Source organism: Syngnathus acus, chromosome 12 (assembly GCF_901709675.1).
Source record: "Syngnathus acus chromosome 12, fSynAcu1.2, whole genome shotgun sequence".
Taxonomy (NCBI): Eukaryota; Metazoa; Chordata; class Actinopteri; order Syngnathiformes; family Syngnathidae; genus Syngnathus; species Syngnathus acus.
In genome coordinates this window covers 3,152,825-3,180,505 of record NC_051097.1, presented here as the reverse complement: position 1 = coordinate 3,180,505, position 27,681 = coordinate 3,152,825, and the positions used below count along the sequence as shown (strand labels likewise).

Sequence of the window (27,681 nt, the reverse complement as noted above, 5' to 3'; positions counted from 1 at the left end):
CCATAGGGGAAATGTAGGGAGCCAGCTCAGAATAAACACATTAGTAGTAAATTTATTGAAAAAGATACAACCAATTCAAATGCTGTTTGACGATCCACAAATGTGTAACAGAAAATAATGGAAGTGCATTTTTTTTTTCTCTTGAATTTAAAATTTTGCAGAACCGTCACTGCTCCACTCGATGCTTAAAGATATGTTGGAAAAATCATGGAAGAAAATTATGAACAGAACCACTACAAGTACAATTAAAAAATTGGAAATAAAACAGAACATTAAAAAAAAAACAAGTTATCTTATTTTACAAACCATGATGACCTAGGTAATGAACATGTACATTAAAAAGAAGAGCACCATTTTCGTTACTCCTTATCTGGTCAAATTCATTCTCCCTCAATAATAGGATATTTTACCTTACAACTGAGTTCTCCTTCAACAAGCAAACATCATTAAAGTTCATTGAATTTACCTTATCAAGGAATCGCACCCTGTCTTTACTCTCAAATTAGCCCACCTTTGCACAATTCATCTTTCTCCAAAATGTTAGGCAGTTTTCAAATGTTAAAGGAAAAAAAATTGTTTTCACCTAAATTAACATATGCGCTGACTTTGGAGGAATGGTTCTCAGTAACAACAAAAATCCAAGTTCTTCTTCCCAGTGAAGTTAAATATGAAATGTAAAGATGTTTTGAATGTCTTCATTTCAGCAGTACGTTCTTCAGGGGTCCGATTGTGCATCTTGTTCACCATCACAAAAGTTTGTCCAAGGGTCAAAGGGTTGTGTTTCTATACAGTACAAGTTCATCTGTAAAGCGTTTATATGGACGTTGGTCCATGAGACGTGTCGCATGTGGAAATAAGCTGGGTGCGAGGCAACTTTTAAGAGGGGCTGGAGGGGCCGTTGGAGGAGCTGGTGTCAGGCAAGGCGCTGGGCTGCTGCTGATTCTCTGGTGTGCTATCTGCCTGCAACAAAGCCATGGCTGCAGCCGAGTACTTGCACTTAGAGGAGCCACATGCACAGCTGAACACCTTGCTTTTCACTTCCCAAAAGTGGTCGCCGTAATTAAATCTGAGAAGTGAGTAAAAGGAAAGCAATGCATAGTCAAAAGTGTACATTGCCCTCTTATTAAGAATGCATGTAATCATATTCACTATGACAGCTACATACAACTTTAGCCGCTACAACAGAGATGGGCAACTAAAGCCCACAAGTAGCTCCAAGATGTGGATGTGTGTGCAATAATAATAATACCGTATTTTTTGGACTATAGCGTTTTTTTTCATACTTTGGGTGGGGGGGCGACTTATACTCAGGAGCGACTTATATGTGAATTTTTTCACAAATTTTTACTTGATCATTACCACTTTACTGACTTACTAGTATAGTTGATCACTTCACATGTTATGTTCACTTTAAACCGCATGAGGGCGCACTATGGCTGTGGAATAATTGGAGCCTCACTGACAATGAGTTCCATTCACTGACTTCCGAAGTCGGGAGATTCAATGATTTGGAGTGACACAGATTATTCGATAAACTTGTTATTTATGTTATAGTTATTTGATATATAGTTTATTTAGAGTAGCAACGTGTATGTTGTTAGATTTCAGTAGTTTCCGATTTTCTAGGGAGGCCGTGAAGGCAGCGGGGGGATTTGGGTTAGGGTTAGGGTGGGCGGGGGATTGCGATCCAGGGCGCTTGCGTGTGTTGGCTCACATGTTGAGCTCTTGATTTGTGAAATAAAGAGCCGGTTATCAAACCCATGTCTTGCCTGGTACTTTGGTAACGCTACAATATAGTTATTACTATGTAGATCTGACAACGAGGCTGACATCAGCGCGCACGTAGGTCCGGAATCGACAGCTGTTATTTATTTTTTTTTATTTTATTTTATTTTATTTTTTTATTTTTTTTACACAGGGGATGAATATTCCGGTAGATTTAATGATTTGGGGTGACACGGGTGGCTCGTTAAAATTGTTGTTTTTATATCACATTTATTTGAAATACGTATCTAGTCTGACGTCAGCAACGCACATTGTTCCGGTGTCAACAGCTATTTTTTATTTATTTTTTTAAGTAACACGGAAGACGAAGATTCTGATGAATTTATTGATTTGGAGTGACACGGATGGTTCAATAAAATTGTTGTTTATACTTCATTTATTTGATATATCTAGTCTGACGTCCGCGGCCCACGTAGTCTTTCCGGCGTCAACAGCTGTGTTTTTTTTTTGTTGTTGTTATTTTCAAGTGACACGGAAGACAAAGATTCTGATGGATTTATTGATTTGGAGTGACACAGATGGTTTGATAAAGGTGTTATTTATGTTATAGTTATTTGAATAACTGTTATTGTTACATCAAGCCCGTTCTCAGCTTCTCGTTTGTGTTTATGTCATGTTAGCATACCGTATCGTTTAGCCTGTTGTTGCTCGTTCATGTCTGTTCTTGGTGTTGGATTTTGTCGAATAAATTTCCCCCAAAATGCGATTTATACTCCGGAGCGACTTATATGATTTTTTTTTCACTTTATTGTGCATTTTATGGCTGATGCGACGTATATTCCGGAGCGACTTTCAGTCCGAAAAATACGGTAATAATGGGGGGAAAAAAGTAGATTTCTTACCCAAGCTCTTCTCCTGCCTTGATGTTTTCACTGGCAAAGAAGGCAATATGTGGGAAACGCAAGTCCTGGTGTGTGGTGAACACTCTGCAGGCAAACAAGTTGGGCTCGCACATGTGGTTGAGGAACCGACTGATGTTGCCATAGAAGCGTGCATCGATGCAGTAAAGATCTTGTGGCTGAGAGGCAAGGATTTAAGAATAATATGAATTCTCAATCAACTTCATACAGTAAATAACATGACGGTCCATCGCTGAAAGGAAATATACTATGAGTTACATGGTAGTAGTATGTACGTATACTAGCAACAACAATTATGTCTGTCAAGCCATCTACCACTGAATGGATCACTATTCCAAAAAGTCCTCGAGGATGGATCAACTATAATGGCCAGATCCCCTACCTTATGGCTGCTTGATTAGGAAAAAAATATTCATCACGATTATGTTGGTAATAATTACAATAATGATCATTGAAATAATCTTTTATTTTTTTAGGACAAAACAAGAAAATGTTTAAACATGTAAAAAATATAAAAATAAAGTTTTTGAAACACTATAATTACGCAAGATCATTTTGGACCACACAAAATTCATACAAGTTATTTTCGAATATTAAAAAAAAAAGTATAATGTAAATATTCAAGCATGTTTTCCTTGTATAAAAAATATTGCATTGATCTTAATGGATATTAATAATTGTGGAATGAAATAGTAATTGTAATTTAATTTTGATTAATTATGCAGCACTACCCTTTCTTACTTTTGTCAATGGAAACTCACAGTGGACAATTGCAACTGTACCTTGTCATCCAAACTGAAGAGGTAAGCATCGTTTTGCCTCATCTCAGCTTCTGCTTCAGAGATTATCTCACCTACATACCTGTGACAAGCAAGAGTCAACTTCAATCACTTGCCAATATTGTTTTTAAAACACATGACTGACCACTCAAAGGTTTATCAAATTTGAGATTTAACTCAATTTGGTGAAATGTTAATAATTAGACTAACAATTAAAACCACATGCATCAAGCAGTCCTGACAAATTCCAATGAGAAAATCCATTAAGTTATTAAAAATATTTTTGAGTTACGGGGGCCTTCAAAGAAACCACCGCGCCCAAGGAGGAAAAACAGATTACGGAAGGTGTGACCAATGAAGTGGTCCTCGTTGACTGTACACTTAGGCGGTCAACAGCACACTTACCTGTTAGCCTGGGCTTCAGGAGCTTTTTTCTAACTAGTATTTTGTATTATGCCCCTATGTAAAAGGAATAGAACATTGTGCCCTCATTTGGTAACAACTGTATCAACAAGAAATAGTCATGCTACCAACGTAGCAGCTGTGGCTAACATTGGCTGATTACAGTGCTATTGTTACCTTAATATTACCACTGCTGTTTTGTTGAAGCTAGACAGCATTCATTCTTCAGAACTATACACTTACAACATACTGTCCTGCTCACTATTATTGGCACCCAAGTTGAAGTACATAATGGGGAATATACTGTGAAGAAAATTAATCAAGTGAAACATTTTATTTTCTATAAAGAACTTGTACTATTTTCATGAAAGAGCAAATAAAAATAATCTAAAACAATAATCAATGGGTGGAAAAAATTGAAAACTCCAAGTCTGCTGTGTCATTGGTATTGTCAACTGGTAAAGCCAACGACAAAATCTTGCCATCCCATTTTCAACAGTGCATAATGTGATTAAAAGGTTTGTCAAGTAGATAAGTGTCAAGAACCTACCTGGACGTGGAAAAAATCTTTGGCGTAAATGGTAAAGAAAAAAAGGACCACATCAAACATCGACTAAACTTTGCCAAGGTATGCTTGGACAAACCTTCGTTTGGGCTAAATGTTTTCTGCTTTGTCGGTTTTCCATTTATTTCAGAAGAGATCGTAGAGATCATGCAAAATATGAATGGGTGCCAATACCGATGAGCAGGACAGTAAAAGCCATTATGAAAGGCCAAGTTTGAGAATCAAACTGGGGCATTTAAGTGAGTGGTGGGTGGGGATTAATAAAATGAGGTCATATTCAAATCTTGCTAGTGGTTTCAAAATTGAAAACTTCCACTTTAAGTGACAGGACTAAATAAGTGAAAGACTTACTCGCATACAAAGGTCCCTTGTGGTATGTCTTGTAGTGCTCGTACACCCCAGCCCTTCTTAGTGGTCCTAAAGAGCTCAAGTCTGGTCCTGGGTTACATGACATATTATTAGTTCTCTCTTGGTATATTCAGACATTTGCTTCCTAATCCAACGAGCAACCATATTTTTCAGACTATGGGTCCTATTTTGGTAGACAGAGCCCATCGGCCTGGCACGAATTCATTTTCTTAATAATAATAATTCATTAAATTTGTATAGCGCTTTTCAAAAACCCAAAGACGCTTACAGCACAAGTCCAATCTAGCACGTTTGGGGCTTTGATGAGCACATCTGAGTGTGCCGGCGCATGAAGACGCCTTGCCCCCAACGCACCTGCTGATTTGGTGACAGAAAGTAGAGTAGTCTGCACTATTGCAAAAAAAGCAGACACATCATCATTTTCGTGCAGGGGCATTAATCTAGTTTGGTGTGTTGGTGAATTTGGTAGACGCACTATGCCTCACTGGCCGTTTCTGCCTCGCCCACCTGCTAATTTGATGAAAGAAAGTACCGTATTTTCAGGACTATAAGTTGCAGTTTTTTTCATAGCTGGGTGGGACTTATACTGTGGATTTATTTATTTATTGGATTTGAATTTATTATTATTATTATATCATTTCATGTTATTTTCAATCTAAACCGCAAGAGGGCGCTCAAGGCATGTGTGTCATGATTCAGAAAGCCTGGAATAATTGGAACTGCAACTGACGATGAGTCTGACTTAAGCAATGTAGAAGAGGAAGCGCCGCATCTTCTACCTCCGGAGTTAGCGGAGTTGTTTAAAAATGACACAGAAGATGAAGATTTCATTGGATTTAGTGATTTGGAGTGACTAGGATTGTTTGGTAAACTTTTTAGCGTTATTTATGCTATAATTATCTGAATAACTCAGAATATGTTATGTTAACATACCAGGCACGTTCTCAGTTCATTGTTTGTGTTATGTAACGTTTGCATACTGTACAATAATTCCGACTGTTATTGCCTCTATTCTATTTTATTTTAAATTGCCTTTCAAGATGACATGTCTGTTCTTGGTGTTGGATTTTATAAAATAAATTTCCCCCAAAAATGCGACTTATACGTATATGTCATTTCCTCCTTAATTATGCATTTTATGGGTGATGAGAGTTATACTCTATACTTGTACTTTGGAGCGACTTATAGTCCGGACAATACGGGAGATGAAATCGTAGACCAAAATACAAAAACAGGTCTACTTGCAGGTGCAGCCCGTCGACCGCGATTTTGGGGTATGATCGGGACGCAGACAGAGAAATTGCTCCACGGGTGTGAGAACTGGACAATGTTATAGTTATTTTATGCATAAATGTTAGTTATTTTATGCATAAAAAATACCGGTAAGGGAGAATCAAGAATCATAAATTGAATGGATTATAATCCTCATCAGTGTCAGGTACAGCGGACTTAGATTTGCTTTTCCGCCTTGAATTTAATGCAAATGAGGGACACAATGGGGATTGGCTGGGAAAAGTCTACTTCCATCGGCCAACCGCATACAGTCGCCGAGGCTAACGTGCCCGCTTCCCTACACCCCCCCATAAATAAACATTTTCTCAACGGATTTACACGATTCACGAAAATGGTGCGCCCAATACTCCCAGTGCAACGTTTAACAAAATACCAAATGAAAGCTCCACCTATGTGTAGACTGTGCTCTGAATAAAAAAAGGCCCTGTAAGTCTCACTTTTTTATGTACCGTATTTTCCGCACTATTAGGCGCACCGGATTATAAGGCGCACCTTCAATGAACGGCCCATTTTAAAACTTTGTCCATATATAAGGCGCACCGGATTATAAGGCGCATAAAATAGAAGCTATACTGCAACAAACTGAGGTTGACTAGGGTTGCGGTATGCATCCACTAGCCAATAACCAACGAGCCCTCTGTAAACAATCGCGTTTCTCAAACGATCTCCTATAAAATGATCGGAACTGACTAATGTTCGATCTAACGCATTGGTACTACTTACCTATGTTTCCCTTCCATATCGAGCCGTAGATTTACTTGAAACATTAACGGAGCAGCCTATTTTGACATGAAATAGCCTGGTGCGTATAGCAGCTATCGTTATAGCATTAGCCATCCGCAAATTCCCATGAGCCTCAGCTCGCAATCTCCCATGAGCCTCAGCAAAGTGTAAACAATCGCGTTTCTCAAACGATCTCCTATAAAATGATCGGAACAGACTAAAGTTCGATCTAACGCATTGGTACTACTTACCTATGTTTCCCTTCCATATCGAGCCGTAGATTTACTCGAAACATTAACGGAGCAGCCTATTTTGACATGAAATAGCCTGGTGCGTATAGCAGCTATCGTTATAGCATTAGCCATCCGCAAAATCCCATGAGCCTCAGCTCGCAATCTCCCATGAGCCTCAGCGAAGTGTAAACAACCGCGTTTCTCAAACGTTCTCCTATAAAATGATCGGAACTGACTAAAGTTCGATCTAACGCATTGGTACTGCTTACCTATGTTTCCCTTCCATATCAATCCGTAAATTTACTCGAAACATTAACGGAGCAGCCTATTTTGAAATGAAATAGCCTCGCGGGTACAACAGCTATTCGGTGACGCCCCCTGACTACAGTTGCCGTAATGTTGGGAAGCGATGCGACCTTGTAATTTACTAGTCGTACTAAAACGCACTGAAACATTTTGGCAGAGCCCTGTGTACAACCAGTATGGATCAACAAATTCATCAATTGATCCATATATAAGGCGCTCTGCATTATAAGGCGCACTGTTTTTTTTTAGTAAAATGTAAGTTTTTAGGTGCGCCTAATAGTGCGGAAAATACGGTACCTAAATATACAGGGATGAGAATGGCAAATGTGAAAAAACATATCCCTAGATCTATCTAACTAAATAACTCTTCTACAAGTGAAGAAAACCCAATCGCAAATTCACATTGTGGCGGTGTAAAAACACTTAGTTCGCTGTGTAAGTTATGTTAACAAGTAGAAATGATGTGACGAAAGTAGCGCCAAAATGCTGCCGAAAATAACGCGGATGTTGTCGCATCACTGCTGCCAGTTAGTTAGGTTTACAGAGGCATGCCGATTTCCGTAAGATGCTGTCGAGGCGGGCGGGCGAATGCTCGCGAGTCGCCGAGGCTAACATTGCCCGCTTCCCTACACCACCCCCCCTATATATTAACAACATTTTTTCAACGGACTTACACGATTCACGAAAATGATACTTTCGACGGAAAAAAACATGGAAATCCGTGGAAAATCCTCATCCCTGTATATAGTTTGGCTGGTCCTGCAACTTATACTCAAATGCGACTATATACTACAGCTTGGACTGTCACCTCAAAATCTCATTCACTAATCTTCTTCAAGAAAAAGAAGAGGCAGCAGTAAGCCACTTTTTAATAAGCGTGCTTGTTCATTGTGATCTTATGCAATATCATCAGTTGCGGCCCAAGTACCGTTTCAACTGAAGTACAAATAAACCAAGAACGCACGGAGAGAAACAATAGTAGTCATGTCAACTAACGTGGCGTATCTGTAGTTTATCATGTGGCTTCCTTATTTCACAACAAGGTTTTGCAGCACTGAAAGGCACAATAACTATCCAGGATTCTACCTTGAGTCAAAATGAAACAGAATTCTAGTTAAGGTAAGCCATTTTAAACTTCTAAAAAAAGTTATACAGTTTTGAATCCAACCGGAACTTGTTCTATGCTGTCGATATTGGTTGTGTTCGGAATTTCAACCTTGACACCCTAAAAGAACTCTGTTGGCTGTGCCTATTTTGGGTACGAGTCCAAGACCTACTGCTCTTGGTCTCATCTTTGTGTGTGTGCGCGCGCGCATGTGTATGTGTGTATATATATATATATATATATATATATATATGTCTGTTTATCTATCTATGTATACACACACACACACGCATACAATACAGTATCGAGCAGAGCAACTTTTATTTTTCTTCTATCTATTTCCTTTTGATGATGCATTTTTCAACTGGTGTGTCTTTAATTTTGAGACATTTATAGTCCCAAAAGTACAGACATTCTAAACCAAAACAGATCGCTTTTATAGTTTAGGTCAGGCGTCGGGAACCTATGGCTCACGAGCCAGATATGGCTCTTTTGGTGACGTTATTAAAAAGAATACATTACTGCACTCAAAAAAATCGTTGGTCTTAATTAAAATACATGCATTTAATTGTATCTAGCCTATCGCTTTTTTTTTTTTTTTTTTTTTTTTTTTTTTTAATAAATGGTATGGCTCTCACGGGAAAATTATTTGTAAAAAATGGGCATGTATGGCTCTGTCCGCCAAAAAGGTTCCCGACCCCTGGTTTAGGTGATCAAATACTAAAGAAAAATATTCTTTACCTAAGTCCATTTTGCACCACCCTATTCTTGCAGGTCCTCCAACAGGAACAAGCATGGTTACACTCAAAGATGAGAGGGGGCTTCTCGCGGCAGAATTCAGGTAGAAGACAACCGTCCTAAAAGTTCAACAGGAGTTGATGATAGTTGTCAATTAATCGATAAATCGTGTCACCTCTAATCCCTCCTGTTATGGGCTTCATTCCCACTGCAGAGCATGATGCCCAATTCATACTTTTTTTGCGAAATCCTATCTTTGTTACATTGTGTTTCACAGAATGCATCGGTCCAGTGACATACATACGTTTGCAAAATTCTACATCATGTACAGACACAAAACACAAGGTCATGTGGCTAAGTGTTTATGAAAGAAAACATGGCCCCATGTTTCGCTCTCAGTTCTGCCGCATTTGTGACATTTTCATAACTTTTGTGCTTCAACCGACTGATTTGGAGGAAAAAAATAGAGCTGTGCTGTTCAAATTGCGTGGAAAGAAAATCAGCTACGTGTTGGGCAGGTCTGAATTGACCTGCAGTGTGAACAAAGCCTTTTTCTTGCCCTTGTACTCTCTCTGTAGCATCCCACTTCTTCCTTGATGATCACATGCATTCATGGTTGAATAAAATTGTACAAAAAAATCTAACACTGGTGTACTGTATGTGCAGCCTCTAAGACCTATTGTGAATAGCCATGCAGTTTAGTAGCACATTCACACACATTGTTGTTGCGATCATGTGCATGCTGGATTTGGGTGCTGCTAATAAAAGTGCTGCAGCCGCATCTGAAATGGACTAGTTGTATCGGGGAACGTGTATATTTGATTACAGATACAATGCAGTAAAATACAATCCTTGTTTTTTTGCTGATATCCAATATCAGGACACCCCCGGTTGTCCATATCTAAAATTAAACCTAGGTCTGCACACAAACATAAATTGTATGGAGCGCTCCTAGACACAAAAAAAAAAAAAACTCTCTAACATCTGCCTTACCGTATCATACCAGCAGCGCAGACTGAGCTGTCCACACATACAGACACTTGAAGAACAGTCATCCTTGCAAACGCAGTACTGTGTTGTCATAAACACACAGAACAATAACATTGGTGACTTGATTATAGGATAGGGACAGCAGCTATTTTCTTAGGAATTTCTCAGGGATACACTTACCTGCAAGTGTGTTATGTTTCTATCAATGTTCAGCGGGGAGGTGACACAATTTTCCAGGATGTACTTGTAGTCAGCTGGGTAAGATTCATTGTCAACAGCATTGACACAGGGGAGAGGAACTCTCTCCTGCCCGAGAGCAATGTCACTGTACATAAATCACACACATTCGATATTGATGAGCGTCCCTGGCAGTTTTTGCAGTTTGGTACACAAAGCAAGAACCCACTTGCCAGCTTTTTGTTTACCTCATCATAGTCACTCACAATAACCCTGGTTTGCATTTTATCCCCTCTACGTGCCCTCTTTTAACATTACCTTTTAATATGAAACGTTGCTTAAGGCCATGAATTAAAAGATAAAGCACATAATCCAATAAACCTGTGAAGGCTTTTATCCGCTGCTTGAATGAACGTGACGTCGAGGGTGTCCTTCTCATTCCTGTTGGCCTGCAGTGCTGCAAACGTTTTTGAGTTGTGGCTGCAGCAGTCTGAAGGGGCTTCTCCTTCACGATTCTTTTGCAAAGCATCTGCTCCTCGAGACAGGAAAAGCCTGGAGGGCAGAGGACTGTTAACTAAATAAATTACTTTTCGCAAGTTGCAATGTACTTTTTACAAAACATTACAATTCAAAACATAAAAAGTAAAATTCAGTCAATAGCTGTGAATGCTGGGAATTCCTGCTCCAAGTTGTGTGGTGACATGACAGCATAGCAGCAACAATGCCTTACTCCGATTGTCACCTTCTTGATTATCTTGGCCGGATTTCAGAACCTTTTACAATCAGTTAAACACTAGTTGAGGAAAAAAAACACCTCAGAGTAAAGGCAAAGTATGCTGTGAAATAACAATTCAGTGAGAAAGATGCAATGGGGGGATTTGCAGAAACATGAAAGTATGACACCTGACATCAGATTGTAATAGCCTTCACACAACTTCAGCGACTTACACAACACAGTCCAGACGATTCTCCCGAGCAGCTATGTGTAGAGGAGAGTCCCCATGGATATTTACAGCCTGGAGATCACAGTGTGCGTCCAGGAGCAGCGTGGCAATCTCAACGCTACCAGAGAACGCTGCCCAGTGAAGGCAGATATTTTCTTCCTGAAAATTTGACCCCATCCTAGAATTAGATGCTTGACTTCTTCTCAAAACAAAAGATCCAAAGTTAAGTATGTTTTATGCCGACGTCAGACGACACAAATGTAGCCCGATAATCAGCCGACAAACGTGTCACAGACAAATGTCATGTGCCCTCCGGTGGACCACAATGTGAGGAAAGATTTGTGGAGCTGTGGCTGAAATGTCCCCAGCTAATAGCAGATTAGCAAAAGTGGTGTCAATACACAAATTTGTAACCTCAAGTTATTTCAGGAGAATAGACAGTCCATAGTGCCAGTGTAATGTTTGCATACAGTCTGTTGGTGGAAGTTAGAAACTACAGTCGGTTGCTGACAGACTATTTCTGCGTTATGTGCGTGTGGGAACAAGCTGGAAGAGATGCTATTCACGGTATCATTGTCTGTCCAATCACTAATGTTATTGTAAGCAGGAAACATCACACTGCACTCTCTCCACAATCCAGGAACAGGTCCATAGTCTCACACCCTCTCTTTTTTTCCGGCCTTTTCTGCATATGCGCGTAACGCCTCATGACAGCTGCTTGTACCGCCTCCCCGAGAGACCTGCGCCGATGAACTGACTTAGAAGCAGGCGACTGTTGGGCAAGGTCTGGTCGGTGACTGACTTGTAATGTGACAGGACGCCGCTCCAAGACACAGAACAATATTTATCTTGTAGTCTGACAGCATGGCCGTCACGAATGGCAAAAAAATGGTGTAATCTGGAAAGACCATTAGGGCAACCTTGTCTCTGATGCTGATGTCAGCTCCTTTGGACAGAAGCAACTTGACCTGGTTCACATGCTTGTACTCTGTGGCCCAAATCATAGCTGTCCAACCGCCATCATCCTGTAGGAAAAAAATAAAACATGCTGATTACTCATAGTTAAGCTTAAAATAACACTGTGCTTGTCACATGATTGTCCACCTACAAAACATAATCATGTAAAACTGATTTTCCTCTTAACCTTTTGGTACATACATGAACGAAGAGCCACTTTCACAAATTCAAAGCCAACCTTTTACAGTCTCTTTTGTGTGTTAAAGGCACTAACACAAAATTGGGGCCTGAAGTAGACTCCACATTTTTTCAGCTTCCAAGGTGTATAGGGAGTGGAGCAGTGAAAAGCTATCCAAAGTGGGCTGGAATGAAAAGTTTAACACCAAAGACTCACTTCTTATTTTTATACGTCACACGAGGCAGCTTTTAGCATGCATCATTATTCGGTTTTGGGAAGCTACAATGCAAATGCACAAGCTGTCAAATGCTGATATGCCAATTTGGTGTGACAGGGGATAGTTTTGCAACATATACTTTTTTTAACGAGATTGCCTATCACTTGCAGCAAGTCAGACATTCTGAATATTGAATGAGCCAATTTAGCCTTGAGACAGCCATTTATGAAATTTGCTTCTAAAGAAATAAAAAGCAGAATTACAAACGTTCCTCATCAAAATTGCCCCAAAAAAATACATGTTAAGGTTGGACAGAATTTTCTTATATGTTGGCACAAAAGCATTGGTACGTGTTTGTTTTACTATTATTTGATAAAAGTCACTAAACTCAGTAGAATCATAGTCAAGTAAATTCTGTGTCATATCTCCTCAGGAAATATTGCCAGGGTAAGTCACAAAGAACCTCATAATTACATACAAAGTGTTACTGACCTGGCAGTTTATGTTAACGTATCCAGTACACAGAAGGTACTCAACAATGTTGTAATGTCCAGATTTGGCCGCTAGGTGAAGACACGTGAAGCCTTCAACATCCTGAGTAGATTAGATAATTTAGTAGTGACCAGTTAGGTATACATTTCTCAAAACAACAAATATGAATGTGACAGGCTGATCAGAAAGGCTTGTGTGATTTTTTTTTTCTTTTGCTGTGTGCCAGCCGACAAGTGATGGTGACAGACAGACCTTGTGCATAGGACTGGCTCCAGCTCGCAGCAGGTACATAACTGTCTCTATATGGTTGTTTTCGCAGGCATCCATCAGTGGTGTTCGATGATCTTCGTCGCAAGTTTCCAAGTTTGCACCAGCCTTTAAGCGAAGAAACATTGATTACTTTTTTTAGTTCCTATGATTGTTGTGTTAGCAAACTGGAAAACGGCATGACATCAACAACCCGTCTTGTGAACTTTACCAGCATCCAGACAGACTAAGGGGGATTACTTGTTACAGAAATAAGAAATGAAAGCAACTCTGTGAGACACGAGTCATCTGACCTTGCATACACAAATCCATTGAGTCGACAAACAAGTTATTTTTAATTTGGGCTGATGATTGGGATTTGAAAAGCTTCTGAATTGAATTAGATGTAATCCCAATAGTTTAGGTTGATACTTAAAGTGCAGGTATGATATGCAAAAAGAAATAGAAAAGCTCAAACGGATGGAAACATAACCTTATCTAATCTGGATGTAATAACGGTGAGTTAGTGAAGTCTGTAGGGTACAAACTGTGTAAATTAACCACTTCACCATGAGAAGACTAAGGAGATAAGTTCTCACTTGCACAAGCATGTGGCAGATTTCCTTCTGTCCTGCCTCAGCTGCAGCATGGAGAGGGGTGCGTTTGTTCTGCGACTCCATCTTAAAGTTGGGGTCAATACCGTCTACTGCATATTCCGTGAAAATGGAAATCATGTTTAAATTTTTCCATGAATACAGAAGAAAGCTGCCCGCAGATGATAGAATGACAAGAGAAACATTTTAACTTACCAAGCATAAGCACAACTTTCTTAAGCTCTCCCTGTTTGGCTGAGAGATAAAGTTGCTTCGGGTGAAAACGCAGCTTCTTTGGTCTGATTAAAACAAATAATATAAATATGAAAAATGGCAGAAGTCACATTTGATGTCAAATAAATTCATACTACATACTTTTCTGTGTCTAGAGCAAGCAGGATGCTTTCAAGAGTTTCTCGAGGAAGAACTGGAGATGGGGCTCTTGCGTCCTGAAGTTCTGCGCTACTGAAGGATCCCGGAACCGCAAGGGAGTCTAGCCCGGGTACCAAACCAGCGCAAAGCGAGCTGTCTGCTCTTCCATTTCCTTCACCCGCCACGGCGGTACATAAAGAACTGAACAGAAAAAAAAACGGTGTCTTAATTTCACACCAAAATCCATCCACGCATGCATTCTTGGTGCTGATCATCTTCACAGACCAAAGACGAACAACAGTGAATGACTTTAGATTTGTGAGTTTGACTATTTGTTTCCCAGTTCACTTGAGCAGTGGTGCGATTGTATTTTTCAAGTTTGGCTTATAAAAAAAAATAATAATAAAATGTAATAAAAAAAGAGCAAATGACGGCCCGTAATAAAAAAAAAAAAGCACTTTTAGGACACTTTGCCTAAGTCACTGCATAGGTCAGTTAAAAGGTAACAAGGAATTTACCTGCCAGTGGTTGTGTCCGCTCGGCCCTCGTGGGCTCCCAGCGGAGCTGGTCCATGAGCAGATGTGGCGGGTACAGTGGAGGTTGTGTCAGCCTTGGCGATGGTAACCTCCTTGGCCTTACTTGCCTCCTCGCCACAGTGAGGACAGAAACTTTGACCTTTCAGCACCGAGGCACAGGCACGGTGAAAGCGATGTGAGATGTTCATGTCTGGTTGGCATTCCATGAAGGTCCCCTGCACAGGCCAAGATAAAAAGGCTCAAGCAAATTAATTTTTAAATACTAATTGCATTATTTCAAAAGAATTTTTATTAATCTGTATTAAAAAGCTTTACAGTTGACAAATATTCTTGACATCCGCTGATCATAACAGGAGGTTATGATATCAAAGCCTCAATAAAATAAGTCAGTTCATGGCTTTCTTCTTGCCACTCTTCCAGAAAGGCCAGATTTGTGCAGTGCACAACTGATTGTTGTCCTATGGACAGACTCTCCCACCTCAGCTGTAGTTATCTGCAGTTCATCCAGAGTGATCATGGGCCTTTTGGCTGCATTTCTGATCAGTCTTCTCCTTGTTTGAGATGAAAGTTTGGAGGGATGGCCGGGTCTTGGTAGATTTGCAGTGGTCTGATACTCCTTCCATTTCAATAGAATTGCTTGCACAGTGCTCCTTGAGATGTTTAAAGCTTGGGAAATCTTTTTGTATCCAAATCCGGCTTTAAACTTCTCCACAACAGTATCTCGGACCTGCCTGGTGTGTTCCTTTGTCTTCATGGTTCTCTTCTGCGCTTTAAACAGAACCCTGAGACTATCAAAGAGCAGGTGCATTTATACGGAGACTTGATTACACACAGGTGCATTCTATTTATCATCATCAGTCATTTAGGACAACATTGGATCATTCAAAGATCCTCACTGAACTTCTGGAGTGAGTTTGCTGCACTGAAAGTAAAGGGGCCGAATAATATTGCAGGCCCCACTTTTCAGTTTTGTATTTGTTAAAAAAGTTTAAATTATCCAATAAATTTCGTTCCACTTCACGATTGTGTCCCACTTGTTGTTGATTCTTGACAAAAAATTAAAATTTTATATCTTTATGTTTGAAGCCTGAAATGTTGAAAGGTTCAAGGGGGCCGAATACTTTCGCAAGGCACTGTATGGAAGATAATATTTATTTGACAGCATTTTGCTGGGTAAGATGTTCACCTGCAACGGTCTAATTTTATGGCCTTTTTGTTATTTTCCCATTGTGTCACTGAAATAATGTGATGATAACACAATACGTATTTTCCTAAATTTGGATTGTGATGAAGGCCCACATTTTTTACTTAGGCCTTGAGCTGAGGAACCAACTGCAGACGTTCTTGACAGTATGTCCCAGTTGATACTGTAATGGCATATACTTACAGCCCTGCAAAAGAAGCCACAGCCAGGGCAGCACTGATGCTTGACCATGCCGTTGCGATGGTCCTCACATAGAACTTGCAGCTGAACAGAGTTGGAGGGACGCATCATTTCTTGTTTCAATACAGCCCCCTGGCAGCGGCTCAATTGTGCATCAACACTCTCCGTAGCCATGCACTTTCCATCTGCCAGGATGAGAATCTCTCGACTCTTGGGTGTCTCCATGCGGCAGCTGCACAGTGGTAGCTCCTGGGCCTCTTCCATTGTTGAACTTGATGTCTCTGCAAAGTGCAAAAGTAATTTCCAAAACAGCACTTGGCGGTTGTTTGCTGCACAAACTCAACAGCAGTTTTCCTTCACTCTCAAAACTTACCAGATAGAGAGCTTCCAGAAGAAAAAAAAAAGTTTTATACAGCTCTGTCATTGTATTGAACAAATGCTGACAATAACCATAGTATGTACTTTTTTTTTTTTTTTAATATTATTATTTTAGTAAATACATTTGACAAAATGCTGTCATGATGGGGTGTGCTGTGTAGTACCTTGGAGGAAAATACAGTATTCCATTTTGAAATGAGAATATGATAAAATGTAGGAAAAATTAAGTGCTATGAATATTTTCCGAACGTGCTGTACAAAATAATATAAGACGGTTTAAGGGGAAATCACTCAAAAGAATCACAGAGATAAAAGCCTAGTAAATATAAACTTGTATGCATAAAATTGATTTGAGATTGGGAAATAGAGTAAATAACTATATTTGGTAAATACAGTGTCAACATCAAATTGTCTTCCTAACAGCTGATAAACATGCACACCTTGTATGACGATTGTGATTATACAGGGTCCAGCAAAATGATCTGTCACATTTGTAGGTTTAATAAAATGCAAATAAATTATAGAAACAAAATAGTTTATTTATTATTTTGTTTTGTTTCAGTTGCTAACATGAATTGGACCGGTGAGCATCGCGCTTTCATAGTGGAAACGTTTATCAAGAACGAATCTGTAACTGCAACACAACGAGCGTTCCATTTGCGCTTCAGACTTGATAGACATGACCTGCTCGAAACACGATCTTGTTATAGGTAACTAACTTCAGAGCCGGTGGATCACCACTGAAACGAAAATCAACCAGCCGACCTTGCACCGCCGGAACTCCAGAAAATGTGGGAACGGTAAGACCAAAATAACATAATTCGAAAACGAAACGAAAATGAAATGAAACGAAACGAAACAAAACAAAATGGCATTATATGTGTCAAATCATTTTGCCGGACCCTGTATATGAAATAAAATATTGTATATGATACAAAAATAGAAAATATACAGGTTTTATTGGCTCCATCTGTCTTCCGAGCTCACCTTTGTCATCAGGAGCATCCAGCTCATGGAGTGAAATTTTGTCTTGTGTTGTCTGGGAGTCTTTGTTTGTGTCTTCAGTATGCATCATAACTACAGCTGGAGAGTCAGCAAAGGACTCTGCATTTGGGTAGAGCAATAAAATTTGGTTGAAGAGCACGACTCAGTATTACTCGGGTATTAATAATAATTAGAGCTCGAAGGTGGTGAAAACTGAAGTGTCTAAATTGTGAGGGCAAAATTATGAGGACTTCATCATTTATTTGAGTCCTTGGCCAAAAATGTGTGCATAGTACACATGTTTATTAGAGTCTATTTAGGGTTTATCTTCATGTTATATTTCAGGGGTCACAGGCTGAAATCCAGGCATCAGCATTCCATGTGTGAGTTAGCAGGTTCTCCCCATGACCCCACTTTTTTATAATTTCAAAAGTTAAAAATACCTAATGAATTAGTCATCGTCATAAACTATTACCGTTATTTGTAAAATTGTGGAATATTAAAAGATACTGTACATCAGATTTTTTCCCGTCTATTTTGCCCTTTACCTTATCATTGTTGATAATTGCGCAAGAAAGTACCGTAATTTTCGGACTATAAGTCGCACCGGAGTATAAGTCGCACCAGCCATAAAATGCCCAAAAAAGTGAAAAAAAACATATATATGTATATAAGTCGCTCCTGAGTATAAGTCGCCCCCCCACCCAAACTATGAAAAAAACCACGACTTATAGTCCGAAAATTACGGTAAACACGCGCACACGTACACACACGGGCACACGCACGCAAGCACGCACGCACACACACACACAAACACACACACACACTAAAGAAGCCATAGAAATTGCAAAAGTACTTTGTACTGGGGGGGGGACACTGCTAGGCAACAAAGATCAACTGATGCTGGCAGCCGACAAGCGGATACACTCAAGAGACTAAAATGGCTGACAAAGTACAGGTGCGGTTTCCTGGGAGTTCTTACCTTTGACTTTGACCATCCTCATGTACTTCCTAGATGGCCTGAGACAGGCATGGTCTCTTTTTGTTTTTCTCTTTAACTTTTTTAGATTAGACTCTGTGCTCTGAGGCGAATGAAAGTATAGAGAGATGATTTTGGTGTCAGAGAAAGAGAAAATTGTTTGAAACCAGAATCATTTTGAATCATTTTGTTGCCTTACCAAATCTGACTCCATGCCTTCCTCCTCTTCATCTTCTCCAGATTCTTCCGAATCTTGCTCACACTCAACCTAATGAACGACAAGTTTAACCACAAACATTTACACGCTACCGCTACGTTAATTACTATACGTCAAATTAATTGCAGCCCTTTTGCAAGTTTGTAAGATTCAGTATTTCCTCAGCAAGCAAGGCAAACCTCAGCGATAGACTCAAATGTTGAACTTACTTGTAAGACATCAATGCCCAGTTCCTCTCCTTTCGGCTGCTGTTCTTCCTCTGAATCCACCAGATCTGACTCCTCATCTTCCTCAGACGCATGATCCATCTTCTCTCCATTTACGTTGATATTTGTCTAGGAGTTAAGACAGAACAAAATATAAAATATAACCTGAAATTAGGGATCCGGGATGACTATAACTACCGTAATTTTCGGACTATAAGTCGCGGTTTTTTTTCATAGTTTGGGTGGGGGGGGCGACTTATACTCAGGAGCGATTTATATACATATATATGGTTTTTTTTCACTTTTTTGGGCATTTTATGGCTGGTGCGACTTATACTCCGGTGCGACTTATAGTCCGAAAATTACGGTACTTGTAACACTAACAAAACCATAGTCAAAATACTTTTATAAATGTACAACGTTGCCAAAGGTGGTACCGCACAGTATATTGAAATGTGTTTACTGTATGTGTAAAAGGAAACATATGTAGTGGAATGTTGTTTATTTTCCATATTTAGGCCCGTTGTACACCAAGAAATGCGGCCAGACACGCCTGAACAGGATAAACACAAATATAATGATCTGAAACTCATACGCACAGACCAGGCAATCAAAGTCTGCCCGTGGAAGTCCCACATTGAGGTCTTGCTGGGCAGAGGGAGCAATCATATATATTTTGGTCAATATCTGGTGCCCCATGTATGTGTCTAGTCTTGTATTTGCCAAAATAATTCCCCTCTGTACCGTTTGATGCACCTGTAGGTCTGACACAGAGTGGCAGAGAGCCCGTGTCATTGGTGACAGATTGACAGACAATATTTATCAATACTACATCCAACCATCCAGGCAGTGGGATGCTGGGATAAGCTCCAGCACGCCCGCGACCCCCGTTGAGACGAGCGATATAGAAAATGGATTGATGGATGGATAGTTAAGTATTAGGGGTGCACAGCTTTCCAATAAAAGATGATTCAGTAACTAAACTCAATAAATGGGATAGTTTAAGATTCAAGAACGGTACATTTTCAAGTGGAACATTTGACTCAGTTTAGTGAAATTATTTGACATGGTACAGCTGTTGATTCAAGTCAAAGAAACAACAAATCATAAGCGACCACAAGCTCATTTATATCTGATCCGTGTAATGAGCACATACCTCAGGCATCTTGGCATTGGGGTGTACTATCTTAAACATTTCCAACATTGTTGTCTGGCGAAGAATTTTAGGTTTCTTCCTGGGAATCAGGCTGTAAGTTCCCATCCTTCTTTTTTTCTTACGGGAAGACAGGCCTCCTGTGAAGACGCCTACATCGCAAGACAAATACACCCAAAGAGGACTGATTATTTTAAAATCCAAGAGGCCCCCGGCAAAAAGTATTTGGTGGTGTAACAGTGGGTTATTCGCATCTGGAACCTGTGTGACCATGTTGAAGCTTGGATGGTATTGACGTGTGCGGAGGGTAAGAAAATAAAGCAGTTGCTGGTGATGTCGATGAAGGGATTTGTGCTGAAGCTGGCAGATCCGAAGGAATCTGAGGTAGATGGTTCTCTGTTGAGCACTCCTGTGAAGGTTTCAGTGTGTCGGATGAAACCAAGGTCTCCATTTTGGCATTGTTTGCTTCTCTTAATTCCTTTTTTAGAAGCTGCCAGTCACACAAAAGAAAAACACTGTGAGTCTCCTGAATAGTGGTGGGAAGGTAAGGTGTGATTCAAACTTTGGAAGCTGTTCCAACAACATTGTCTGAGCTTTGGCGTGAATGCATCCCATGAATGTTTTCCAGCACCAGCAGGGGAGAGGAGAGGAGAGGAGAGGAGAGGAGAGGAGAAGAGAGGAGAGGAGAGGAGAGGAGAGGAGAGGAGAGGAGAGGAGAGGAGAGGAGAGGAGAGGAGAGGAGAGGAGAGGAGAGGAGAGGAGAGGAGAGGAGAGGAGAGGAGAGGAGAGGAGAGGAGAGGAGAGGAGAGGAGAGGAGAGGAATTGATTAAGTTTCCTGAAAAAATACATTTTGGCGATGTAAAGATTCCGCTCAATGTCAGCATCATGTAAAATTGCTATTTAGCATTCACTAGGTTCGCATCCAAGTGCACTGAAAATTCTAGGGAGAAAACCATTCATTGTAAAAAATAAAAAACATTGGACTCATTTACCTTTTGTTCGAGAGTGACAGCAGGCCTGGACATGGTTTTGCGAGCTCTGTGTATCATGATGGTGTTTGAGGCTGTAGTAGTTGGGGCTATGCCATTTTTAGAGTCTATTGTCTCCTGCATTGATGCAGTTCCTGTAATAGGGTCAGTCCTTAGTGCACCTAAAGTCTGAGGAGACCCAAAGGCTGGCAAAGAGGGGGGTTTGGTCAAGTGTACCACTGTGGGGGGACTTGTATGTGGTCGGATAGTCCTGTTGGGGGATCCCGCTAAACCAGACATGGCTTCAAAGCTGTCCTCATGTTGCGGTTTAACAAGAATAAATCCATTGCTCCCAGTAACAGAACCATGTGGTGCCTCCATGTCCGAAATACCATTTTCATTTACTAATGGTAACTCCTTGTTGTGTTCCGTTGTAGAACTGTTTGCCGGGCTGCTGTGGCTTGCGTTGTCACATTCAGTTCCAATAAGCATTGGTTCTGCACCAGGCAAAGAGGCCAGCCTGTCTGTTTCCCCTTTGTGTTCATCTATGGGTGACAACCAAACGTGTACATTAGACTGGGAAAAAGAAACAGTATAGTTTTACCATAGTTCATCCATCGATAGATTGAGATATTGAGAAAGAGAGAGAGAGAGACAGACAGACAGACAGACAGACAGACTGACAGATACTCTTACAACTGTATAATTTTCCTCCATCTTTTATGCCATTATGCAAAAATACTTAATGACATTCTAAGTTGGCAATTAATGTTTGAGTTGTCTGAGTATTTGCCACCGTGCAAAAAATGCTTGAGAGGTTTGAGGCTTGAGAGGCTCCATGCCACTGCTGCTCTGTTTTAAGTTATATAGTTGAATATTGTTTATTATCAGCCTTGCTTGTTTTCATAGATGTGTGACTTGAAGGCTCCATGCCATTGCTGCTGCTCTTTTTTAATGTATTAAGTTTTCTATACTGTTTAAGCCGTTTTAAATAAATTAGTGACTTTAAAAGTAAGTGGATTCTGTTGTTTTGTTGTTGTTTTTTACCGTGGTACCAAATTAGTATCGAGAATCGTGGTAAATCACAGGTATTGGTACCGACTACTGAAATTCTGGTATCGTGACACCACTCGCATCCACACCATTTTTTTCCCCGTCAACTGTTGGACTGTGCTTATTGATATTCCCATTCAACCACATCATTTCTTTCTTAAGGAGTTTGATTGATCGCAACTGAACTGCTGTGTTTGTCTTGTTAGATGTTTCATTTCTCACCTGAAAAGGCTATATCAGTTCATTCAGCAAGGCTTGGTTGGGACAGACAGCTTGGGGTGATCAGGATAATTAAGCTCCACACCAACTCACCCTGGTCTATCCTAACCAAGATTTGTTGCATGAATTGATGTATCCTTGGATGAGAGGTGAAACTTCTTCCAAGAGCAGCCTTGTTGCAATCGATTAAATGCCTTGAAAGAGAAAAAAGGACTGTTGAACTAAATTCTAAACTAAATTAAATTTGCTGGTTTTAACTTTTTTCTTTGTTTTAACAAGTAATTCATATTCCCAATTTCCAGAACAAATGCAAACACCACTAAAAAAAAAAGAAAAAAAAAGAAGAGGGGCATATCAACAGTTGTGAACTTTAATTTCTTTCTGGGTGATTCATTTGGTGGACAGGTAAGTATCACAGAAGATAGGGTGTAGTGTGTTAGTCTTTTTACTGAACTGCTCTCCTGCATCACATATGTAAAAATGATACCTGTCCCTCCATTGTTTGCCAGGTCCAGTCCTTCCTTATTTGATGGTTCTTCACTTTTGTAATTGCTTCCTTTGGCAAGACCAGTAGGCTAATGGAAGAAGAACAGATTCATCAGAATAACCTAACGTTAGACAGACCTTGAAAATAGTATAGCTCATACATGTAGGTATAAGGATTTGCATTTGTGGGAAAGACAGGACTGTATTTGAGGTCTATTAATGTCATATAGTTAAGTACAACAGGAGGCTTCGTCTTCATTTTGATGAACACAAGGCTGGTGAAGAATATCACGTCAAGCATCCGAAACGTTTCTCGTCACAACAGAGGGCTTCAGAGCAAACCGACGGAAAACTGGTGATACTTTACTACTACTTTATAATTATTTGATCACTGCAGCATTAAATATGGTATATTGTCTACTGTGTCACTTCTCCTAGAAGAGATTACCAAACATAGGCTGAAAAAGCACCAAAGGAAAAAAAAAAAAAAGGTCATGGAGTCCACAGTGTTATCAAATTTAACATTATTTTCCTTTCCACTTCATGACAATCCCTTCTCAAATGGAATGTATTAGTAAAATGAATATTTCACCAGGAATGTAATAGTAAAATTAATACTTCACCGGGAAAACAAACTTCCCCTTGCGGGGATGTTTGTACACAAAATCAGCAGATAACTAAACATTGTGCTGACCGTGGCAGAAAAAAAAACAATATTGCTCTTAAATGTTTTCTTTCTGTTTTTAACCTACTGAAGTCCAAATGATCTGTAGCAGATAAACCTGCATTTCATGGCTTATCCAGAAGATACATGTGAACCAAGGGCTCAGATAGGACAATCAATCTAAAAACTAAATGGGGCTTTTGCATACATTTACAGAACTGAACACAATTGGTTCTCTGAGCCAGGGCGAGCAAGCGCCATGTCAGGCCTGAGAGCCACCCATACCAAACATGTCTCCCTAAGAACATCTCGTCCGAGCAAGGCTCTTCTCACAGATCAATGGTCTGAAAGAAATTTCTCTAAATTTGTGTGTAAAGGGAAATAATCCATTTTTATGGACTGGTTTATGAATGGCTTGGTGCTCTTTCCGCCCCCTAGTGGTGGCCAGTTAAACAACTGCTATATCAGGAGGGAGGGGGAAGGGAGGCAGAGAAGCCTGTCTGAAGATCTCCGCCATTTTGCAACTGAATTGTTTACTGCCACAATGCAGCCATCGCCGCAGTTTTACACTAGATGGGGAAACGTAGGGCTCTGGAAGCCAATGCACGTCAATAGGAGGCTATCAAATGTGGTTGCAGGTGGCAGTCAAAGACCTCAAATCATTTTGGGCAATGACATGAAAATGGAAAAGCGGAATACCTTGGAGTTTCTGAAACACTGAGGTGGACCTATTGGCCACAAAACAGCAACATAAAACCTGTTCATTAGATGGCTAGTTATCTGTTCTTAGGTTTACTCACTTGCTCAGACAATTCAGACTCCCTACTAAAAACACGAGGTCAAAACTACCAAAAGAGTTTGACAGCCAGTGACAACAAGCAGCAACGTGTCACTGTCACACGTGACATGAAACAATGAGAAATTAATTGTGTTCACCTAAAGAAAAGAAAACCTGCATTCCTGCCCATCCACTGCTGTTTTAATACAATGATTGCTTTAAGAGATAGATAAACTCTTCAACAGAACAACACAGCAAAATAGTAAAAATGTAACCATCTTAATAGTATGTTACTTTTCTCAGGAACTAATATTTGCTTTAAAATTTGATTGAATGTGTTTTTGTATCATCGTGAATTTCAGGTTCCTAATTTATCACTAATCGCTGAGCAGATTGGGCTCTTTTCGTAGAGATGCAAATTATCTTCAGGATTTATTTAGGGACAAAGAAAAAAAAACGGTTGAAAATGAAAAATCCCATCAAACGTTGACAAATTGACAAAGAATCTCTGCTTCGGAATGTTCAATTAGATTACTTTATGTAAGATACCGAGCAATCCTTGAGACACGGGAAAACAAAACTAAAAAACAGGGTACTGAAATGGCCGAGACATTTTCACGAGTGCAGACCTCTACATAGACTGAGGTCGTCTCAAATACTTTATGAAAGGAATAAAAAGCAGCTGTGAAATTCTTATAAAGAACACTTTGCAGAGACCATCTCAATACAAAGACAGCAGCAGTGAATCAAACATGGCTCGAAAGAAATCAGAAAGCAACGCATCTTATAATTCTGTAGTACAGCTACTTTACCTCATAAAATGATATGCATTCAATGTAACTGCCTGTATTATATGTACTAAGGGAAAAGTTTAATGAAGTGCAAAGGTCGCCAAAACAAATTAAATCTACACTAGAGACTTTATGGACACCCTTGAATTCATGCTAAGCATAAAGCCTATTCCATTGAGCAGCAAAGTGCAACAAAAAAAAAACAACCTCACATCGTTGGCGAACATCTGGCAAACGTCTTCCGAGTGAACAATTTGCGCCCTTGAAAATACTCGCAATTGTTCGCCGCTCCGTGGGATAGAGGTAAGTCCAAGTAGCTAAACACAACAAGCCATAGAGTAGATATGAAGTGAATATGAGCGAGCGCGCGTCGAGTGCATACCTCTGCCAAGGCTCAAACAACTGCGCATTTGCACAACGTTACAAACAATTGCATTTTTAGGTGGTGCAACTTGACTTTAAAGCCACCTAAACAAGAAATGGGCATTCTTATCGATTCAGTCTTCAGTCAATAATGTGCTATTGATTGTGGATTCATTGTGTCCGATAGCAATTGAGGTCAAGGAAATCAAGAAAGAAAATGTACAACCCAAGCGTAAACAGCCATGTATAAAATGTCTGCTGTCTTGTTCACATAAAGCTTTTTGAGACATGATGGGAACTTCTCAGCAGAGACTAGCTTTATACTTGCTGTTATTTCACTCCAAATACAACATACAAAAGTACATATTGTTTTTGACACTTAACATATTTGTTCATTTGATATGTTTTTGTCTTCTAAATTAGCATTTTAGGAGGACACATCTGATTTAGTTGTGTTCATATGTATGTTTGATATACTGCTATTTTTTCAGACCCGTACAAGCATAGTTTTCTCTGTTTGAGCACTCACTGATACAGAGTACCGGTAATTATTGTACTTTTGAGATAAAATTTCATCCATCCATCCTACTTCCATGCTGCTTTTTCCGACAGGGGTTGCGGGCATGCTGGAGCCTATTCCAGCAGTCATTGGGCAGTAGTCAGGGGACACCCTGAACCGGTTGCCAGCCAATCGCAGGTCACACAGAGACAAACAACCATCCGCACTCACACTCAGACCGACGGGCAATTTGGACTGCTCAATCAGCATGTTTTTGGGAGGAAACCGGAGTACCCGGAAAAAAAACCATGCAGGCACGGGGAGAACATGCAAACTCCACACAGGGAGGGCCGGTAGAATCGAACCCGCAACCTCTGAACTGTGAACCTCGGAGGCCAACAATTATCATCAGTGTGGTACAGAAGACAAAGCTATGATTATTCACAGATGAAGCCTTCCTTCACCATCCACCTTTCCAGTCAGTCGATGCCATCACAACGCAAAATGGGCGACCCCTGCCAAACACCACAGCGCCTCAAAGGAAAAACAAAAATCCACCAACGTTCAGGTGGATGAATGGTTATTATTGCGTCTTCACACGTTTCTTCAAATGTCACAGGAGAATTTCTGTATTTTGTTATTGTGGAGTTACGTTAGCCCTGAGTGCTTAGCAAAGACAGAAAGCATGACAATAACACGCCAAAGAAGGTCTGCTTTACAGAGGAGGCACACCGTACTTCGAGAATAACAAATAAAAGACATGCCTGTTTAAAACGTAGAAAACACCAATGCTCACAAGCCAGTGCCATGTGTTTACAGTGGAAGCTGACCAGCCTTGAGTGTTTAGGTAGCTAGCATACATAGTATTATATACGATACCTACACTAACAGAGCCAAACACAGCAGCATATTCTCCCAAATATTACAACGTAATTACACTTTAATTTTATGAGAAGATGCTGACCCCAAGTCTTTATAAACGTCGCTATGTTCGTATTTCTGTAGTCTGCTAACTAGCAAAAAGCTAAACAGCAGTGGTATGCAATTGGCCACCACAGACCGGCAAGATTCTACACAGCCAAAACATGAACGGCATTGGCTAAAAGGGCGAAAATGAATCCCGTGTTGGTTTATTTGGAGGGCTTAACGTAGACAGGGGCAAAAAATTGCTTTCGACATGGAGCATGTATGGACAACTCAAGGAGCGGAGCTTAGCATAAACCGCGCCTGCACACACCATTCAGGTTCCGGGGCGCAGCATCTTCCTACACGTTCAGCAGCCCTCCGGTGAGCACAAAAGCAGGAGAGCATAGGCTGGCAGCGGGAAATGGACAACAAATTGACGGCAGTTATGCCTCTTTACCACGAAGCCCCCGCGTACAACGGAGTGATGTATTCTTCTGAGAAAAAAGAGGAAAGTGATACAAGCTTGCAGTAGATAAGGTTCAGTCACTCACCTCGGTCTTTACCGAAGCCATGGTGCCTGAACTAAGCTCCGCCCATGTACGGCTGCGTCACGTAGATAAATTTCCCCCGCCCACCCTCCGAGATGCGATATCACACCTGACTATTTTTATTATTTTCTATCTATCTATCTATCTATCTATCTATCTATCTATCTATCTATCTATCTATCTATCTATCTATCTATCTATCTATCTATCTATCTATCTGCCTGTCTGTCTCTCTCTATAATGCT

General features: G+C 40.2%; 1 protein-coding gene across 3 annotated transcripts; it reads right to left on the bottom strand.

Annotated features, from left to right (window-relative positions):
* Positions 1-34: 34 nt before the first annotated feature.
* On the bottom strand, positions 35-27,490 carry ehmt1b (euchromatic histone-lysine N-methyltransferase 1b). 3 transcript variants are annotated; one of them, XM_037266338.1, is made up of 26 exons: positions 27,440-27,490; positions 22,889-22,976; positions 21,154-21,674; positions 20,423-20,651; positions 20,165-20,313; positions 19,012-19,137; positions 18,785-18,853; positions 18,589-18,688; positions 17,610-17,726; positions 16,248-16,525; positions 14,843-15,075; positions 14,328-14,525; positions 14,169-14,251; positions 13,959-14,065; positions 13,366-13,488; positions 13,114-13,215; positions 12,190-12,294; positions 11,274-11,428; positions 10,707-10,877; positions 10,329-10,473; positions 10,152-10,229; positions 9,162-9,277; positions 4,743-4,829; positions 3,428-3,506; positions 2,628-2,803; positions 35-1,066 (listed from the first exon to the last, which is right to left on the bottom strand). In XM_037266338.1, the coding sequence occupies exons 1-26, from the start codon at positions 27,458-27,460 to the stop codon at positions 877-879; spliced, it is 3,846 nt and encodes a 1,281-aa protein (XP_037122233.1). In that variant the 5' UTR covers positions 27,461-27,490; the 3' UTR covers positions 35-876. The 3 variants fall into 3 exon arrangements, with proteins under 3 accessions (XP_037122233.1, XP_037122234.1, XP_037122235.1); XM_037266339.1 differs by lacking the exon at positions 27,440-27,490 and adding an exon at positions 27,220-27,388; XM_037266340.1 differs by lacking the exon at positions 27,440-27,490 and adding an exon at positions 22,495-22,595.
* Between the last annotated feature and the right edge of the window lie 191 nt (positions 27,491-27,681).